The 20916-nt window shown below is 48.2% G+C and overlaps 1 protein-coding gene across 3 annotated transcripts in view; it reads right to left on the bottom strand.

The window, feature by feature from the left end:
- The window catches only part of mon2 (MON2 homolog, regulator of endosome-to-Golgi trafficking), a 48666-nt gene that overhangs the window by 3077 nt on the left and 24673 nt on the right, over positions 1–20916 (bottom strand). For 2 of the 3 annotated variants that reach the window (XR_009527193.1, XM_060060356.1), the window contains exons 15-34: positions 19576–19688; positions 16963–17067; positions 15803–15883; positions 15128–15201; positions 14663–14753; positions 13832–13933; positions 12604–12714; positions 11383–11558; positions 10717–10879; positions 8962–9255; positions 8182–8380; positions 6715–7397; positions 5626–5769; positions 4302–4319; positions 3181–3309; positions 2311–2501; positions 1986–2046; positions 1766–1889; positions 1203–1410; positions 673–755 (exon numbers count right to left, since the gene is read on the bottom strand). Coding sequence is in view for 2 of the 3 variants with exons in the window: in XM_060060356.1 (XP_059916339.1) it covers positions 673–755; positions 1203–1410; positions 1766–1889; positions 1986–2046; positions 2311–2501; positions 3181–3309; positions 4302–4319; positions 5626–5769; positions 6715–7397; positions 8182–8380; positions 8962–9255; positions 10717–10879; positions 11383–11558; positions 12604–12714; positions 13832–13933; positions 14663–14753; positions 15128–15201; positions 15803–15883; positions 16963–17067; positions 19576–19688 (3150 nt within the window). In the remaining variant the exon portion in view is untranslated. The remainder of the gene's footprint in view (positions 1–672; positions 756–1202; positions 1411–1765; positions 1890–1985; positions 2047–2310; positions 2502–3180; positions 3310–4301; positions 4320–5625; positions 5770–6714; positions 7398–8181; positions 8381–8961; positions 9256–10716; positions 10880–11382; positions 11559–12603; positions 12715–13831; positions 13934–14662; positions 14754–15127; positions 15202–15802; positions 15884–16962; positions 17068–19575; positions 19689–20916) is intronic. The other variant, XM_060060357.1, reaches the window with a different exon arrangement.

Consider the following 20916-nt stretch of genomic DNA (forward strand, 5'->3'; position numbering starts at 1 on the left):
AGGAGGAGGTTAAGGAAGGGGGAAGAGGAGGAGGAGGAGGTTAAGGAAGGGGGAAGAGGAGGAGGAAGAGGAGGAGGAGGAGGAGGAGAAGGAAGGGGGAAGAGGAGGAGGGGGAGGTGAGGTAAGGGGAAGAGGAGGAGGAGGAGGTTAAGGAAGGGGAAAGAGGAGTTGAAGGAAGGGGGAAGAGGAGGAGGAGGAGGAGGAGGAGGAGGTGAGGTAAGGGGAAGAGGAGGAGGAGGAGGTGAAGGAAGGGGGAGAGGATGGTGGGAGGAGGAGGAGACAGAGGAGGAGGAGGGGGGAGGAGAACATGAATTGTGAATCGAAAGCAATCAAAACATTTCCTTGATAAAATTGACTTGAGCATATGGGATTGTGGTGTTTTTTTTCTCTTCCTTTGTGTAGGACAGAAAAGATTTGTTCAAGGATGGTTCAAAACTATATTTCTTTGTTGAGTTTTTTTTGTTATTGAAAACTTCCCATCAGGCGATCGACCTTATTGGGTAAATAGACACGAATAGGCATTCACAAATAAAAAGCATTTTGAAAATCGGTTCCTATTGTGCGATGGCATATTTATCTGAAAATGTGTTTTTCAAATCTATCACCCTCTTTCTCTGTCGCCTCTACCCGTTCTCCACATCAACCTAATTCGACGGCCAATTTCAAACTCACCGTTTTCCGGCTGGGTCTTTTTCAGTGAATCCATCAAAGTGCTGATCGCCTTCAAGACAAAGATTATCTCGGTCACCTGTTGCCTGAAAAGAACAGACAGACGGATGGAAAGCACCACTGTGAGCTGAACACAGAACAGCAGGTCCCCGATAACAAAGAACCAAAGAAATGCATTTAGAAATTCTCTCATTGGGTGTTGAAATTATGAATAAACAATACAAAACACATTATCTCATTACCGTGGCAGAATGGATGAATAACATTCCCCATGTCTTCGCTCTTCAATATCGTATCCCCTTTTCCATAATTTAAGCATACCGACGATGCCACGAAACAGAATGGGAACGTTTGCTTCTAATCAACAACATTTCTAACCACGCTCATCGTGGCCAATCCACGACCCACCTGGTCCCCTCGCTGGGAGCCAGTGTACGCTGGACTACATTACCCAGAGTAGCGAGCGGTTCATTTCGAGGATACGCCACTTACAGATAAATCTGCGGGGGGGCGGGGGGACGACCAAGCCATACCTGGGCAGGGGGCAGCGGCCGCTGAGCCTCTCGTCCTCCACGTAGCGGTGTAGCACGTCCTGGGACCTTTTGAGGAGCACGGAGAGGGCCATGCGGGAGATGTAGCCCTCCTGGGGGGTGGACACCTTGTTGCTGAAGGAGAACTGCAGCAGCGTCTCGAAGCACACCTTGGAGAACTCCTCCCGCATCCGCACGTCGATCTCCGCCTCTGCAAGGGGGAACTCTGGAGCTTTAGCGTGAGCGTATTAAAAGGGTGAGTTATGGTTCCACGTTGACGCAACGCAAGGGGGCCTCGCGGACCCGCTACGTCCTCGCGGACCCGCCTTGCATCATCGCAAGAGCCTGACGTGCGCCTCCCAAAAATGTTAACCTTGCGTCGAGCCGACGTGGCAGCAAGGGCTGCGATTGGTCCGCTCACTAAAACCCGACGCAGAACCAAAACAGGTTCAGGACTGCGTCGAAGCGTCTGCGTGGACGTTGCGTGGACGTGGAAGCATAACCGAGCCTTGAGATTACAGTGAGCTACATGTCATATGGTACCACGAGGAGCGCCGTTCACTTACCCGTGAAGGAGGAGGACTGTGAGTGGATGGAGCCCTTGTTGAGCATGGTCATGATCTGGCCCACAAAGTCTTTGGGGATGAAGTTAGCGAAGGGCAGCACTTCCGTGCTGATCAGCTGCACTACCTGGCCGAAGCAGAGAGGGCAGAGAGGGCATCAGAATCAACGCCGGCACCAGCATCGCAGAGGGCTGAACCGGGTCACAATAGTAAGGGTCCTTACCTCTACGTCGATGGCTTCGTTCTTCTGGAACTCCTGGATGGATAAGTTATCCGGAGGGGTGCTGTAGAAGGACCGACACACGCACAAGAGCCATCACCAAGCTGCTCCAAGCATCAAGAAGAACTTCAAGTATTCTAGAATGACCATTTACTTATTTACCCAGAGTAAGCATTCATTTCACTAAGTAGGTTAGAGGTCTACAGGTAGACTGTGGCCCTTGGGCTTCAAACCCACAACCCCTTTTGCTGACCCTCGCCCCTAGAAGCCCACCCTGCCCCTCTATCTAAAAACACTCCGTCCGCGGGGTCCCGCGTGGGAAACGCACCTTTTGGTGAACAGGAAGTCTTCGAAGGCGTGGGCCAGCTCCGGCCACATGGTGTCAAACTTCCCGGAGGAGGAGTGCTGGCGTGCGACCGGCAGCCCGATGGACAGCACCTTGAGCAGGGACGAGACAGCCAGCTGCCAGGTGCTCTCCGACGGGCAGGAGTACTTCAGACCCAGAGGGATCCTCAGGGTCTGGGCGCGGTTTGGATGAGAAGAGGAAGAGAGAGAGAGAGAGAGAGCGTACAATGTTTCATATATTTGAGTCAATAAAAGGTCAACTTTCTCCTCAATTGAGGGTTGGAAAGGTTTCATTTTTCACTCAATTGCTCTCTATTTCACCTTCTACCGTTTACCTATCAGAACACTTTGAGGCCTCCTACTTTACGGTTCTGGGAAGCCTGCAGCTTTCCTGCAGCCGCGTCTAAGAGCACCACTAAAGTATTCACTCTCAATGGCAATGCATTAGAAGAGGTTAGGACGGAAGAGCCGACACTGTACTACCCGGGCGATACATTCAACATAAGACACACTTCAGTTTAGAGTATGTTATAGCAAGCCACTGTGCACATGGTAGCTCGGGCGGAAGAAACCTTCAGGCTTACTGCTTATCAGGTGATACAGGCAGGATGGTTGATGCTGAGCAAAGGCTACATTAGCAGCCCACGTAGCCAATGGAAGAGCAACATTGTAAAAGACAGAAAGATAAAATAATTCTTAACCTTATAGTTCAGAGATTTCCACATTTCAGTCCCGAGATTACAGAGGACATGTTAAGGAGCGCTTGGGACACAAACATGTCATTGCCAGCTGTGACTGCTTGCCTGTTATATTGTGCATTTGACAAATAAACGAACTTGAACTCGGACGATACCTTGACGATGTTCTGCAGAACCTTCTCGCCGATGACGGCCTTGTGGCAGGCGGTCTTCTGGTAGAGGTCCACCACCACCTCCAAGGATCGCTCGGCGAAGGGCACGTAGTTTAAGGCCACCCATTCCGCCTGCAGAAGGCAGCGGGAGACATCAGCGGTTACGGAGCGCAGTCCAAACAGAAGAGGGGGAGTTAGTTCGTCTCTCGCTAAAAGTCAAAGCCCACATTCAAAGCAGCAGTAAAAGACACACTCTGGCTGGGCAGAGCTTTGACGCTTACAGATATCTACTTTTATTTGCACAGGGTCAATTTAATTTAGTTATTTGTTGCCGCTATATAATTATGATCATAAATGCAACAATGGCTACAACAACCCACTGTTATAAAGTGTGTCTTTCAGCATGACCATTAGGGCTGGGCGATAGGAAAGGATTACGCTCATCGTGATGATAACCATGGGACACTGGACGTGGGACTGATGAAATACGACCCATGTCACATGTTTTGAAAACATCCCACTGATAGGAAATCTTACTACACATAAGAACAAATGGAAGCTATGATATCAGAGCAAAAAAGGACTTCATGGATGTTCCTGATGTACTTTAAAAAAGGGGGGGGAATATGGATTCAACCATAGTTTAGCAAAACATTATCGTGTGATAATTCTAGGATGCATTACTCATAATCAGAATAAGCCAGCGCTGCAAACAATAAAAACAAGCAACCCTAATTTACGTTTAGTCATTATCGCCCATCCCTAACGAGAACACGACGGAACAAAATAGCACATGTGACACCACCCAAACACAACCAACATTAAGACGGGAGGGGAAAGCACTGGACACGTGTAGCTGTGCACAGGAACAATTGACGCATCATCGGCAAGTTGGCGGCAGCCGAGGTAAACTAGTATCTGTGAGTGGGTGAGCAATGTAGGCGAGACACACAAAAACAGAAGCCTACCATGCAGTGAATCAAACCTTTACCCGGGGAGGATAGCGAGGTAGATATAGCTAGGCGACCATACAGAGCGATTAGTGGTGGGTCAATACTAATAGAGAGATGGGGGGGTTGGGGGGGGGGGGGGGTTGGGGGGCTGTGTCATGTGGTGGAACTCACCGGAGCGAACAGTTGGATCTATTAAAATGATTTCAAATCGTCCCGCGAGTCAGTCCCAGAGAAACACAAAACGAGAGAAGACCTCCATTAAACAGTGAAGATGTGCAATGGGGGGGGGGGGGTTATGGTCTGGGATGGATGGATGGATGGGTCTGGAACACATTGAGGAGTAACTGTCGGATGGAGCCCGCGATCAGGAACATCAGTTTAGCTTGTTTTGGACTTTAACCGAGCGCTTTGGGTAAACCTGCTGCACGCACTCTCAAACCAACACATGTCCACACACGGTGAAGGATGTGCTTGTGATTGATAACTGGCCTACATGGCTCAGAGGCAAACGGGACAGGGGTCCTCAGGAGCGTGTATAGCGCTAGCATTCGTTTGCTTTCAAGCACATCAAGTGGTTAAGGGTAGAGCCAAGACAAAGCTGATGTCAGCCCTGAAGCTGCTGGAAGAGACACTTGTTCGTAAAAACAAATTAATAAATACATCAAATAAAAAACACAAATGGGATGTTCTGTGCTCTTTTGAGAACAATGAGGGAGGTAAAAAAAACAACCTGAACACCCAAGACGAGGAAAGACTTGAAATAACAATGGAGGAGAATTTGATTGAAGATATTCCGTTTTCTAATGAATAAGGCAATCAAACTCGAGGAACCATGCTCTCTCCCAGTGGAAACGAAATGATGTTCCTCTCTTTTGTGTTTGAAGCGAAGACACTTGACAAATATCCACAGTCTCCCCGTAGGCCTCTGTGCGCAGTGTGCCTCACCCCTACTGGTTTCGTTAATGACACGTTGCTACAATTCACTGCGAGTAGCTCGGGATAAAGGCATCAGCTTAATGACTCAAACAAGTACATCTTGCTAGCATTTGGAACAGCTATGGAACAGCGTCGAAGGAAGTCCGTAACACGAGTGGTGATCTGAAGACACGCTGTCGGGGCCCTCTGCCAAGGATCAGAAGGAGAGTACCGTGCATCTACTAGATCTCGTGTCTCCCAGATAGTGCCCAGCACTTCGGCGGTGTGCTCTATGTGTGTGTGTGGGCGGGTGGGTGGGTGGGCAAGAATGTGCACGCACGCGATGCCTTGACCGGCGAACCGGAGGTACGTTGTTTTCTTTAGCGATAAGCTGGACGGAGAAGGACCATGACTCACACGCAGAGTACATGGACGGAAATAGACAGTCAGGGGAGAGGGGGAGAGAAAGAGGGAGAGATAGAGAGAGGGAGAGAGAGGGAGAGGGATGGGCTCAACAGGAAGTGTCTTATTCCCCTTCCCGGTCCCTGGGGACCCCCACTGAGTTCCCAGCCCCCCCTACCTGGTTGTATTTGGCATTGGCCACGTGCTTGGTCTCCATCTTGCCGTACTGGGGCGGCTTGCAGGAGAACTCCACGAAGAGCAGGAGCTGCTGGAAGATAGCCGGGTACATGACCTGCAGGCTCTCAGGGCCCACGCAGATGGCCTGCAGCAGGGGGGAGCGAGAGAGAGAGAGAGAGAGAGAGAGAGACAGAGACAGAGAGAGAGTCACACGGGAAAAAAAAGAGAGGCAGAGAGCGAGACAGAGGGGGGGGAGATAGAGAGAGATAGAGAGCATGCCAGAAAGAGAGAAAAAGAGTATGAGCAAGAGAGTGAGTAGAGAGCGAGGGAGGGAGAGAGAGAGAGAGAGAGAAAGTGAGAGAAAAAGAGTATGAGCAAGAGAGTGAGTAGAGAGCGAGGGAGGGGGGGAGAGAGAGAGAGAGAGCGAGAGAGAGAGAGAAAAACCAATGAAGGAATGAACACAATCCAAACGGGGCAGGCTTGCCCTCTTATGATCAAATTTATTAATATGAATCAATGAAAGTCCATCACTAAAAATGTCGAATGATGAAAACAATAATTCTGTGAAAAGGACGTTGTGTTTTGTTCAGTTGAAGTGCAAGTGGCCCCTTACTTCAACGCAGCACTTACTGCCACAAATCTCCTGAGTAAAGAATGATTCAGCGCTGAAGTCTATTAAACAGCTAATTTACCTCACGCACTCCTGTCATGTTTTAAAAAAACTGCGTTGCGGTGATGTGAGGGGAGCCTTCACCGAAATCCATCTTCACTGAAAGATGACCTTCAGTGAACGCGTTGCATCCCTGATGCCGTTCCTCCCATGGCACAGGTGCAGCCCCAACCCGAGACGCGTGGAAGTCATTTTAATTGCTCTGGCCAGTGCACTGGAAGGGATCGCTGTGTTGGGAGGCTCAAGCCTGTTCATACCAATAACTAATACTCAATTTATGAAAATAATTAAAGCAAATAAAACAGTAGGGTTAGTATCCCCATGGGAAGGTTTGCCTCACATTAAATGGATATCGGCCCCCCCTCCGAAGAGGGACCCCGAAAAGGTATTCATCTTGAGGGTCCCCTGAAGACGGGTTACCTTCTGCAGGACGTCCAGAGCGGTGAGCACGGCCTCCTGCAGGCTGGTGAGCACGGCCTCGGTGTAGGAGGGCAGGATGAAGGGCGAGGCGTCGCTGCTGATGGGCACCGACACGGCCCCGTGCAGGATCACCCCCAGCTTGCGCAGGTCGTCCATGCTGAAGCCCGCCTTGATGTGCTGGTAGAGCGCCGGGAAGATCTGCACCAGGGCCGTGAGGAAGGGCTGGCTGGGCACGAACGAGTGCTTCTCCGGGGGGCCGGTGGCGGCGGCGGCGGTGGTGCCGGTGCCGGCGGCGGCGGGCGGGGGCCGCGTGCTGTCCGTGCCCGTCCGGAACCAGGTGTTCCACGCCGACCACCACAGCGCCGAGTCCTCCAGCGCCGACTCCTCGCCGGGGGGCGGGGCCTGCGGATCGGCGCCGTTGTAGCGCGTCAGGCGCTCCACCAGCGAGTCGGAGCGCACCAGGGGTCTGCCCGGGCCGGAGGCGGAGAGGGGGTCGATGAGCACGGGGGGCACCCCCAGGGAGGCCAGGGCGTCCATGGGCCGGTCCGAGTCCCGGACGGGCGTGACGATCTGCAGGATCTCCTGGAAGCTCTTGAGGGCCGCGAGGGAGACCTCGTTGTTCTTGCTGAGGGCGGCCGACTGGATGTGGTCCAGCAGAACCTCCCAGGCCTTGAAGAAGTCTCCTGGAGGGAGAGAGAGAACGAATGAGAGGGAGAGATTAGAATACAGTAAGTGTGTGCAGTAGTGGCACCCACTGTGCAGAGTTTAATGTGATTTATTTGCTCGATTTTAGTTTGGCAACAAAATAGAGGGCAAAGATGTTGTTAGAGGAGGAAATGTCACGGATATAACTTTAGATATTTGTGCGTTTGCCTCCTAAAAGTTCAACAGACCTTTCCCCAGATAGGCACTAGGGCTTTGACTTTTGCCCAAAAATCATACTCGAAGTTAGTTTGTTTGTTAATATTTGAATATTTTCGAATATTTATTAATAATATTTTGACCATTAAATGCCTTCAGTAAGACCTGGATTGGGCTTCGCGAGGTTTGTTTACCGCGTTGCTATGGTTACCGGTCTTGCATGTTCCAACGGTTTATTAGGTTTCTAATAAATCGCTGTCTAATCAATACTTCATTCACTGCCTCTTCCGTGGTCATTACAATATTATGAATAGACTGCGTCGGGTTCTCCGACGTCTCTCCCTCTTGGCTTGCCCATAACAGGTTCGAATATTAAGGGCTGCCTAATATTCGTTCGAATTTTGATTTATTTTTTGATATTCGAATTATATTTGAATAACGAAGTTCGGAGTCAAAGCCCTAATAGGCACCCTGCTTCTTCAACATCCAAGATATTTTTCCTAATAGGCAAGTGACCTTCCTATAAGCCACAGTATACACGTCATATCATCTTCACCAGATGAAGTCCCCTGCTAAGACAAGACCCTGGGCGAAAAACACACTCACCGAGCTGCTGCAGCAGGTATCTCTTGGTGTTGAAGATGCGCGCCACGCCCGCCAGCGTGAGCACCCAGGTCTCCGCCCACTGCTTCTCCGCCGTGTCTCGTGAGTGGTGGATGAGTATGTTCCCGCCGCCGGACTCGATCTTCTCCTTGTCGGCGGTGGTGGAGGAGCGCCGGACGCAGTCCAAGAGGTGGAACAGCACCTGCGAGACGGAGTTTCAGAGTTGACGAGCCGGTAGAACACAACACGGGTCACCGGGGAAACCCTAAGGCCACGATCCGTTGAATGTCCACCAAACGTCGTTGTTTTTAACGGGCGGCAGTAGCGTTGAGTGAGTGTCGAGGTGTCCCCAGAGCAAGGAACCCCACCCTGACTGCTCACGACGAGCTGGCTGTCGCCTTGCATGGCTGACGTCGGGTGTGTGACTGTGTCCATGAATGGGCGAATGTCAGGCAATACTGTTCAGCACTTTGGGTGGCCACTGGTTCCAAAAAAAGCACAATATAAATGCAGTCCATTTACCATTTAACGGCACCGTCGATTGTTTTGCTGTGTTGTTTTTATCGTTTTGTGTTCATTGTCTTGTTTGTCACGGTTTCAGAATGTTATCGTCAACCCCTTTTTTGTTTGTACCGAGTCGGATCCCGAAGACGGAAGACGCATGTCTTCCGTCTTCGGGATCCGACTCGGTACAAACAAAAAGGGGTCGTTTTGAAACCGAAACCCTCGATAACGTCGAAGGGGAGGAGGGCTGCGGGAGGTCCAGGCGCGGACGGACCTTACCTTCCATACCACCACGTGCCAGGTGGCCTGCTGCAGCAGCGTGCCGTGCGCCGCGATGGTGGAGAAGAGCGTCTGGCCGGCGCTCTTGCGCACGGCGGGCCTCAGGTCCACGCACAGCTCGCCCAGCTTGGCGTACAGACACAGCCACAGGCAGTCGAAGGGCGGCGCCGGGTGGAAGGGCCGGTTGAGGGTCTCGCCGCGCTCCCGGGCCTGCTTCTGCACCGCCGCCTCCTCCCGCTCCAGGTCCAGGGTGATGGCTTCCCCCCGTTGGAAGAAGTAGTCCGAGATGTTCCACTGCGGAGGCGGACAGGAGAGACGAAGGATGAAAACAAACCGAAAATAAGCAGATTTTAATGGGAGCCGCAGGCATCCGCACGCAATGTTCACATGACAGGAGGCGGGGTGGATTTCTGGTAGAAGCTAGGGAGTTTGACTCCCTAAGGCCCAGGAAAGGTTTTGGGTTTGATCCCCCCCCCCATATCCGCAGCCTCACTTGTGGGCGTCCCTGAGCGCGACGCCTAACCCTCAACCGGCTCAATACAAGAGGCGCATCTCTGAATTTGAAAAACACTCATTTAGAAAAAAAGAGGTATTCGTTGAAGCAAGGGGTTGGAGAAAGGCCTCAGGCAGCATCGGTATCTTATTACCATAATGTAATCTCACATGGGTTGTGAATAAAAGGAAAGCAATGAGACCAAAGGTCGATAACGGGTCTTGCAGGTCTTCAATACTGTGCAGTATTTGTATGAAATATCTATGGTGAATGCCAGGATAATTAACCAGCGCGCTGTGAATTATGCAACATTGATTTGGCAGCAAGACTGCTTAAAAGGTGTTTAAAAACATTGAATGAACCAATACTGACTGAGTGTTCGGAGAAAAATGTATTGGCCCCGTTACAACTAACAATCCTAAAATAATAAAATCGCCACTAGGAACATTATCTTCTCCATAGTGCGTTTGTTCGTCAGATATTGCAATGAACCACCAAACACATCATTTTGACCATCCAGGCAGGTTTACGAAAGCAGTGTAAGCCCTACAGTAGGTCATCTCCAAGGCAACCATTTGAACCACAGGAATCATCGCAGAGTTGATGATGGAACACATTGCAGGCGCTATTAGTTTTCAACCCCTGACCACTGTGGAAAATATATTGTCTGTTTTTTCTGATTCAGCAGGAGTTTGCGTCTACAGAACGATACATGATACGTGTCCTTCAGGAGCAGTAAGGGTTTAGTAGCCTGGCTATTGCCAGACCAAGCTCAATCGTAGATTGCACGTTGGTCTGGGAGAGCTGTTGTCATTTTCTTCAGCACAAGAGGCGTGATCGACGCGCCTAGTTCAAATGACTCTGTACGCAATTGGCTGCTTGCCGTTGCTTCCCTGTCGTCATTGTGTTAAACCAGCCAATAGCGCGCCAGGGGGAAAAGCCTGCTCGGTGATTGGCTCCCGCAAAAGCGTATCGGAGGCAGAAAGAATTGTATTGCTCTTCTCCAGACGCTTCTGCAGGGCAAATTCAAATCGGCGGCAGAATGGGCTGGGGGCACCCAGTCTAGGGGTTTAGTGTATCTTGCTTACTCCTAGCTTGCTCAATTTCCAATGAGAGAACATAGGGAATTCAACCAAAAACCATTCAGTTGGCTTTACCTCCCGCAAACACCTCTATTTCTTCTTCTACTACTACGACTAGATCTGTGGTGTCTCGGCTACCCCTAGCGTTCACATGTTCCCTCTTCATCGCTCTCATCTCACCAGCAGCCCGATGGACGTCAGGCTGATGTTGAGCTCCTGGTTCTGCAGGCCGAAGCTGCCGGCCACGTCCACCACGATCTGGAGGCACGTGCAAGGCATTGTGGGTAGGAAGTCTGTCACCACCAACTGGAGGCACTGGAAGGCTGTTCTGATCAAGGACTCCCTGTGTAGGGGAGGGCGAACCAAGGGAGAACGTAGAGGTGTGAAACTTGTGTATCGCCTCATACATTAGCAATAGAAAACGCAGACTTGTCAACTTTTCTGAAACAATTTTTTTTGAGAATCACCTATTCCAAGGGTCTAGGTGACCCTTGGTCTAGGTGACCCATCATTCAATACAAGTTAGCTTTTGTAGCTCAATGTAAGCAATAATGGTATGAACTTCATTTAAAATTTACACAACGGGAATATCTAGCCAATGACGAGAGCCGCCGTGAAGCTTCCACATGTATCGGTGACAAAACAAAAAAAAACTGCGGAAGCACTTCCCAACACACGGTGAAGCTCCAACACATAACGTAGGTACACACACCCCTTTGAAATGTCCCCACATTAAAAGAGACCACTGGTCTGGTCGGTTTTCTCCGCCATCCCTCCCCTCCCAGAACCCTCCTGATTTCCTCTGCCCCCCCCCCCCCCCCGCCCCTACATGCTAACTGCACTCACCCCTGGTCGTTGCGGATGGCCCCTATGACCCCGAGGACCAGGGGCCAGCCGGGCCCCAGGCTGTCCCCCTGGCTCTGGAGGATCTGCAACACGCTCTCCAGCTGCTTCTGCCTGATGTCGGCGTGCAGCACGTTGGACAACTCCTTCAAGGGGCTGAGCAGCAGCAGCTGCACGCGCTAGGGTGGCGGGGAAAGAGAGGGAAAACATTTGAGGAAAAAGGGGTGGGAAATGATGTCATGAATGGATGTGGTTTGAGGCTGAAGAACCCTACAGGGGCCAGTACTGATTATGCACGATGAGATGGAAGAGGCGAGGGTCATCGACCTAGTGCAAAAACAAAGCGCTTATGTAACAAGGGTACATCTAGGTACCCTTGGGCACATTTTAACTGAAACCCGAAAAGTATACCACCACGATTAAATTAGTTTATGCACTGAAATTCATGCAAAATCTATTTTTTTTTACAAAATTATATTTTGTTAAAAATAAATGTACGGACATGCACATACTTGGTTGTCTCACAAACAAGAATTAAAAAATAAGATGAATGTGTTTTTTGTTTTCGGTCTAAAAGAGCCAAGAAGACGAGCTGTCGAAAGTACAGATTCAGAACGTATTGAACGCTAGTACCCCAGTCCCAATACAAATCCATGTTCTTAAAAGCACTGCGGACCATAACCCTGCTAGAGACGGCTATGGATCTAGGCAGGTGAGCGTTTCAAGGCTCTTTGGAGAACTCGGATGAAATGCAACTCAATTGGCAGCAGGAAGAGCTAGATCAATATGAGAGTGTGCCGAGAGAAGACCTGCACTGCCGGGCGAAACATTATTTTTCCCTTTTTGTCGAGGAATAATACGCATTTCTGGAGAAGTGAATAAAGCTCTCGTGGACCCAGGATCAGAATTTATTAGGTTTCTTTTGTACGCCGAGAGAAGTACATTCAGCTAAGCATATTGTGGTTCTCAGTGGGATGAAGTGGATCAGTTAATTCTACCACGCCTTCACTTTAAAGTATGATTCATGGTCTTACTCGTAGACATACAACAGTATCTTGATTGCTTATCAAAGGGGACTTGTTTTGATTGTTTAGTTCGACAATATTGCCCTCTTCCAACCTCAAATCGTACCAACAGACCCTTAAATGTTTGCGTTTCCGTTGCATCAAGGGGGAGCTTTAAGCCCATGACCTGTCGGAAGGGTGGGTGTGTGGACGGACTGACCTGGTTGTGTGTCAGCGGCGGGTCGTGCTTGTAGGCCAGACCTGCCTTGATGAGCGCCGTTAGAGCCTCCGCCCCCCATTCCCTCATCCTGGAGTTGGGGTGCTGGCAGACCTACACACACACACACACACACACACACAAACACGCTGGTTCACATCTGAATGATGCATTTGAGTTTTTATGCTCCGAAGAGCATAAAAGAGCTCCAATGCTCTGAAGACAAAAATAATCATCTTTTCTGTTTGTTTTGGCTTGCCTGCAGCTATACCACCACTGTTGATATCGATGTGCAAGTCAATAACGGTTTAAAGTAAACGTATTGTAGGTTTTCTCATTAAGAGTAGCCAACAAAGTCAATCCATTGCTGGCCAGTGGCAGCATCATTATTTTTGCAATGTGCAGGATTCAATGTGTTGGTGTGAGGGAGGTCATTGTAGCTGTAGTACATCTACAGTCCCAGGCTATAGTGTACATTTGAAGAGATCAGGTCAAGATGTGGTCAAGGCCTCTGAGCCAAGAAGATACAGAGTATGAAAAACACAAAGCTTTCAACATGGTAAGGGTTTGAGTGGCAGGAGGATGAACTTGAAACTTGAACTTAGACTTGAAAACTTGAAGAACTTAGACATTCAGAGCGAAAGAGAGCGAAAGAGATAGAGCACGAGACATAGAGCACGAGAGAGAGAGCACGAGAGAGAGAGCACGAGAGCAAAGCAGGGCAGTAGTTTATTGTCCAGGAGAGGACCCCAGCTTACCTTCTGTAAAACACATGCGAAGCAGGAAAGAGGAGAGAAGATGAAGAAAATACTTTATCACATTATACTTGTGAAACACATTCAACCTTTCAGAACGGAGGGAGTCGGTCTGTAGATGAAGACCAACATTAATCAAGAACAAGATGACCAGAGCATTATGTCAGACAATTAGACAAGACAAACAGATATACAAATTAACATTTGTTGTTTGGTTTGAAAGGCACGGTTTGGTCATAAGCACCAGTTGTCAAATAAAGCCATACTTTTATGGCATTATAAACTGTTTCAGACTATCTATAGTACAATTGAGAAAGTATACAAGTAAGAAAACATATGTTTGGCAAAATTACACCACCAGAGAGAGAGAGAGAGAGAGAGAGAGAGAGAGAGAGAGAGAGAGAGAGAGAGAGAGAGAGAGAGAGAGAGAGAGAGAGAGAGAGCAATAGAGAGCGAGAGCAATAGAGAGACTTTACCTCCAGAAGGTGACCGGTCAGAGGCCTCCACAGGATCTCGATGCGATCCATGTTGACCAATCCCGTCTCCAGCAGCTTAGCCACCGCAAACAGCGAGGGCTCCTGAGGAACAAAAAAAAAAAAAACGCAGTACAAATAAATATATATACGAAAATCCCTGACCTATCTCTGGCGGAATGCTGGCTGTGTACATCTGTGCTGCAGGCGCGCATCTAGTGCACTGCTGTGGCTAAACACAACAGTACACCAAAGTTCATCCAACACCACAGAATAGACTGTTATGACTGCAGATGAATGGGCCAATTACACCATCCTATTACGATGTATGATCATTTACATGAAGACGTCATGAAGACATCATTACAAGAAGATCAATACTAGGTCGATATCTTTTCAATCAGTTTTTGAATAATGTGAATAATAAAAAAACAACATCCACAAAATTAATGTGCAAGACGTCAAATCAAAGTGAGGATTTACTGGATTTCTTGAGGTTTTGAGGACCGTTAGATGGGAAAGCGCGGACAACACGGCAGCATGTATTAATCACCCCAGTATCTTGCATTGATCCGATACATTAATGTGAGCGACGTAGTAAAAAAAAAGCTGTGCTTTTACCAAAAGGGCAAATCGCACTGTAGCCTAATGGTTTCTGGGAGCATGGCATTTATTCCCAGCACTGTATAATCTTTGCACACAACACAAAGGAGCGTTAAGTGGTGAGACGCGTCCAGAAAACACCATTTGGAGTCATTTTTCTTGTAAGCAGCATTAGCAGGCGTGTGGGCGGGGAGGGAGGGGGGGAGGGCTTGCGGTGTGTGTTGTGCCAACCTTGTTGTTGCCGTAGGCCATCTCCATGGCCTCCGTGGACAGGGAGCACAGGGCGTTGATCAGGTGGTGCAGAGACACGTCGTCCAGGTACCTGCCGGCCACAGACACACAAACACACCGCTTGAACTCAGCGTGCCAGCGGGGGGGTTCAGCATGTTGGTGTTCAACCCAGATGAGCTTGTGATTTTTTAGGTTTATCGAAGCCAATAAAAAGGACTATGTAAAAGGCATTCGAACATCAAATCACCAGACAATGTTGGTCATTCACATTTTTCTACCTTTCCCTGGTTCAAGCACACATAACAGAACCCATGCCCAACAACTGTTCCATAACCATCGCTCCGAAACCATTGGCCCACGATCACACGCCCCCCTGCCGTCAGCCCTCAACCAATGGTCAAGAAAGAGGGTATGACAGAATAGGCTGTGACTATTGGTCGTTGTCCATGAAGGGGCGGGGCTTACTGTGAGCTCTCAAACAGCCTGGAGAGGACGTTGGCGATGATGGGCAGGTCCGTCATGACGGCCGTGGTCAACACCTAGGCAAACACAACAACAGTGTGTTCACGGGTGTGTGCGTACTATGCTGCTGTCGTGACTCGTGACTCAAGCCAAGCCAAAGGACAGCTTGTGCCGCCATTTTTTTTTTTTTTTTTTTTACACACACTGGACGGGAACACGGGGGACTAGGTCTGCTCGATCATGTTACAAAGAAAATCATAAATCAAGATAATTTTGGTCCATATTGAAATCAGGATTATTCAAACGATTTTCTTTTAGTTTGAAAACTTTGTTTGAAAAAAATACACATTTTCTTATTGAAAATAATGTGCAAAGATGTATCCAGCTGTTCTATAAAAAAAAAAAATCAGGAATAAAATAAATATACCAAAAAATATTTTAACTTGATTATATTAGTTTGGAGTGAGTTTGTCCAAAAAATCGAAATCACGATCAAAATTTGATTAATTGCACAGCCCTACGTGGGACAATACGACGATATAAATGAAATCCCTGGTGTGCGTGGCGATACGGTTTGTAAGGCTAAAGACAGGTGTGGGTGGGTGAAGGGTTTGGTGCCCGACAACGCAGTCACCCCACACACAGTGATGCAGAGAGCGTTGAGAGGGAGACACTCACGGTGCTGGGTCCTTCGGCGGCCCGCCCGGGCTTCAGAGCCCCCCCGAGACCAGGCTTCAGGCCCAGGATCCACACCAGGTGCTGGGGGGGGGGGGGGGGGGGGGGGGGAGGGGGAGGCAGATGTTAGCAGGGCCAAGACACCATTAAAAAGGCTGGTCCGGCTCCATTAGGAAAGCAATGACACTGCTGGTGCAACACACTTGCTGGAGACAGCTTTTAGGTGTGTTTGGTATTATGTGTGCCACTTAAAGGGGTAGTTTTGGACATGGGGCCTGATTCCCAAGTTGGCCTTGGTGTTCTTTATCATTGGAGACAGTTTAACACATTTTAATACACATTTCATTCAGTCCTTCTAGTTGCAGTTCGCTCGTGCTAGGCTAGCGCACGGCAACGGGCGATACTAGCCTGCTAATAAAACAGTCTTACCCACTCCACAGTACACCCGAGGCAAATCAACCATAACGCCAGACGGTCGATGTAAATGTCTGTTGATAGAATAATGTGATAGAAAAACCAACCTTGCATTGCATTGCATTTTTAGGGACTTGCTCTGTCTCAGCAGCAGTGTTATATTCCTGGTAGTAGGCTACGGCAGCGGCGGACTGATACCTGCTGCTGAGAAAGTAGTCCCTCAAAATGCGATGATTCACGCGACGCGAGGTTAGTTTTATTTCTAACATTATTCTATCAACACAGACATTTACATCTATAGTCTGGCATTACCATTGATTTACCTCGGGTCTACTGTGGAGTGGGTAAGACTGTTTTATTAGCAGGCTAGTATCGCCCGTTGCCGTGCGCTAGCCTAGCACGAGCGAACTCTGCAACAAGAAGGACTGAATGAAATGTGTTGAGAACTGTCTCCAATGATAAAGAACACCAAGGCTAACTTGGGAATCAGGCCCTATGTCCAAAATTCCGAATGACCCCTTTAATGTTGTGGGTTTGCATTAGAAACACAATCGGGTAACAAATGTCAAATCGTACCTACAGCACCTTAGTCCAAATAACCCATGTGTATGGCGAATATATTTATAAATATTTGAAAATATTTGAAATATATTGCATGGAGCACGTCGTGTAGTGTTGAGGAGGGTGAGGCCGGAGCATGGGGAGAGGAGATAGAGGGGGGGGGGGGGGGGGGGGTGTGGGAGTATTACCTGCAGCGTGGCCAGCACCAGCTGCCAGGAGGTGCCCAGTACGGCCCCGTGACAGTGGGCCAAGTTCAGCAATGTCCGCATGCACTGGATGTTCTTAGCAGTCAACTGAGACACACAAACACACACACACACACACACACACACACAGTCAATACAAGGCGTACATCCCTATGCAGACACGTCACAATACACAATCGATACCATTCAAGTGCTTTGCTATTGCTTCACTTATGTTGCTCTAAATTATGGAGGACTTATATTAAACACACAAAGTAGGTAGATACCACATTAGATTACCTAACCCAGTGTTCTTCGACCTGTGGTACACGTACGGCTGGTGGTACGCAGGGGTACTGCAGGAGGCTGTTGTGATGAATCCTCGACTTGGACACATTTAAACTAACGCCTCGTGCCCACTACCTCCGTCCATTGACTGATCTCCATTGACTTTGAATGGGGACGGACGCGCAATGCATTGTGGATCCGTCCGTTCCGTTGGAGCCTTCGGCTCCGTCAAGAAGTTGAAAAAATTTTCGGCAGCGACGGATCCGTCATCCAATCAGATCGCGTATGCAAATTTAAGCACTGTGACGCTGCGACTCGGGCTCTGACGATACTGGAAAGCGGGTCATCTTGCATCGCAACAAGCAGGAAGAAGCGGGAAGAACCCGGCGAAGCGATTTGATTGGCTGACGGATGCCTCTGCAAAGACTCCTCCCCCATCCGTCAGCCACGCCTTCCGGCATCCGTTGACGGACTGGGCAGTGGGCAAGAGGTAATAATATAATAAATAATATCGATAATTGGCAATATTGTATTAATATTGTTCAATAAATAGATAGTATTATGGCTGAATATTATTTTATTAATTTGTTCACTTTTCACCTTCGATCAAATGTCTTTCATTGGTGTTTTCTGTTGATTTGTGTTTGCTAAATTAAGGCACTGGGAGCATAAGCAAAGTTGCTGACTTTTTATTTCCACTTTTTCCCACTGGCCAAGGCCTTCTTGCAGTAACATTTGTCTATAAAGGGGACACTGGCACTCCATGCCCAGCAACTGTGCGTGCATTTATCTATTTTTAGCGGTTGCTTTTGAGGTGGTCAGCAACCGTTAACCATTCGCATTGTTTTCAAATCGACTTTCAACAATTTGTCAACCGAGGAAGGTACATTTGCTTGAGCTCATGTGTGAGTCTTCAGTCAAACAAGCTCATGGTTCTCATGTTGTGAGTCATTGACAGCCTTCTCAGTTGGGTCAACAGAGGGATGGGGTCAACAAACGGGCACTGAGAGATCACTTCCTGAGAGTAAAGCTTTGCCAAAGAGGAAGGGGGAAGACTCTACTGTACCACTGTTTATAGGAGATCTCTCAAGTGTTTGTTATATATAGATCCAGAGGACCTTTTTAAAACAGCTTGAAATGTAGCTGTGGTACAGAGAAAAAAATCCATGACTGCATCCAGAAATGTGGTCTTTATTTGTATCACTGTCATTGTGAGCCTGGAGCTATTTTCTGTATTTCTTTGTAGTTCTATTCTCTATATAATTTTAATTCTGCTACATCCTGTACTTTCTGCTGCGACATCCAAACTACCCATCTGGGATTAATAAAGAACTATCTCCTGTTAACTTAATGGCACTGTATCATTGTTTATTCAACAGTGGATGGAAATTACATGCAGAGACACGCAGCCATATCATGAAAATAGGAGATCTAATAAAAACGAGCAACTAATAAAAAAACTGTACCAAACAAAAGAAAGTAAGACGGCACTGACTGAATTCCAATGTAAATTGACCGTACAAAATCCTTGGTGCAGTGATATAGGCACAGCCGCAAATACAGGGTGAATGCAATCGTGACATTCACCATGACAGCAAACAGCAGAATACAACGTCAAACATGAACCTGAATATGATTATCACGAGTTGTTTCTGTTTCTTGAAGAGTCAGACTTGCATTTCAAGAAAAAAGTTTGGCAATCGTGGCTCTTTTCCGAGTTCTACGGCGTAAAGTAGCAATTGCAAGTTTTAGCTCTCTGTGAATTTACGTTTTTTCAAAAATTCATGGAAGCTTGTTCCGCTTCATATTGTATTAAATATTGATCCTTATGACTTTGCTTGGCTACAGAGGACCTCAGGGATTCCTTATCGGCTGTTTAGCTGCACTAGGTGACTTTTCTCTGTGATATGACGACTCAAGCTTCATCTTCCACAATGTCAAGGAAGACTTCCCTGCTCTAGCTTCCCTAGCTCTCTCTCCTTTGTGATAGGACGACTCAAAAACTGGAATTACACTCCAGCTGACATGGGAATAGAGTCAGAAAGGTTGTCATGTAGTGTAGGGTATTTTAAGGTGAACCGATATCAGGAAACACTAACCAGGGTAGAATGGGAAGACATAACATGTTCACAATGACACTGGCTGATTACTTTAATTAACATTCGCTTAAAATTACCATACAACCAAACAAAATAAAAATTGGGCTAATTAAAATGATATCCAGGCATGTTACCAGAACATTTTCCATCGTGAGTGCGAGTGCCTAAGTGAGTGTGAGAGAGAGAGAGTGTGTGTGTGTGTGTGAGAGTGTGAGTGTGTGTGGCTCACCACCACGGTGCCCTGGGGCTGGGCTGTGAGGGGCTGTCCGACCGCCACAACCTGCTGGTGGGACTCACTGGAGGGACTGATGATCTGCACGGTCTGGCCCTGGATGGAGTAGGCTGCAGTCACCACACACACACACACACACACACACACACACACACACACACACACACACACACACACACACACACACACACACACACACACACACACACACACACAGTCAATACAAGGAAGGCATTGTTTGCAAACGCATGTTTACAGGCTCTTGAACATCCACAGAGCATAGCATCATGAATAGGACAATTTGATAGGAGTCCGCTTAATTAAGGTCAAGGTAAACAAACAGCGCAGGCCCAGTGACAATTTGGCCTTCATCGCTTCTGGCTTGTATGCAGATCAAGGTTGTGTGTACTCCCTTTAAAGCACCTGTGTGTGTGTGTGTGTGTGTGTGTGTGTGTGTGTGTGTGTGTGTGTGTGTGTGTGTGTGTGTGTGTGTGTGTGTGTGTGTGTGCATTAATCAGTGGCCATACAAGTGTTTAATGAGGGAAGGGCGGTCTCTGTGTGTGGTTGTGTGTGTGTGTCTGTGTGTGTGCTTGTCTGTGTGTGTGTGTCTGTGTGTTTGTGTGAAAAGCTTTTTACATAAGTGATTGACGTGAAGTGTGAATTAAAAGCAATTAAAGAATGTGTTTTGCATGAAAAGGTGTAAAAACGTGTGCCCTTTGATGGCTAATTATCCTTGGGGTTTTTCATATCAACAGCAGGCTGTAGTAGACGTAGGATTCACACTGTTAATTACATAGAGAGGCTAACACTGGAGCGTAGTGGGCAGACCACATTTCTTTAATACAAGTAAATCCAATGAGTTGTGCACTTCACATTCACAGGCAATTACAACCACCCACGAGAGAGAGAGAAACAGAGAAGCGATCGAGGCAGACCTTTGCTGTGGATGGTCAAAAGAGTCAAAGCCAGATATACAGAGAGACACCGTTGCACAGAGAGACACCGTTGCACAGAGAGACACCTTTGCAGAGAGAGAGAGAGAGAGAGAGAGAGAGAGAGAGAGAGAGAGAGAGAGAGAGAGAGAGAGACAAAGAGAGAGAGAGACACAGATATACAGAGAGACCTTTGCAGAGACAGAGAGACAGAGAGAGAGACCTTGACAGAGAGAGAGAGAGAGAGAGAGAGAGAGAGAGAGAGAGAGAGAGAGAGAGAGAGAGAGAGAGAGAGAGAGAGAGAGAGAGACACAGAGAGAGAGAGAGAGAGAGAGAGAGAGAGAGAGAGAGAGAGAGAGAGAGAGAGAGAGAGAGAGAGAGAGAGAGAGAGAGAGAGAGAGAGAGA

This window comes from Gadus macrocephalus, chromosome 9 (assembly GCF_031168955.1).
Source record: "Gadus macrocephalus chromosome 9, ASM3116895v1".
In the NCBI taxonomy this organism is placed as follows: Eukaryota; Metazoa; Chordata; class Actinopteri; order Gadiformes; family Gadidae; genus Gadus; species Gadus macrocephalus.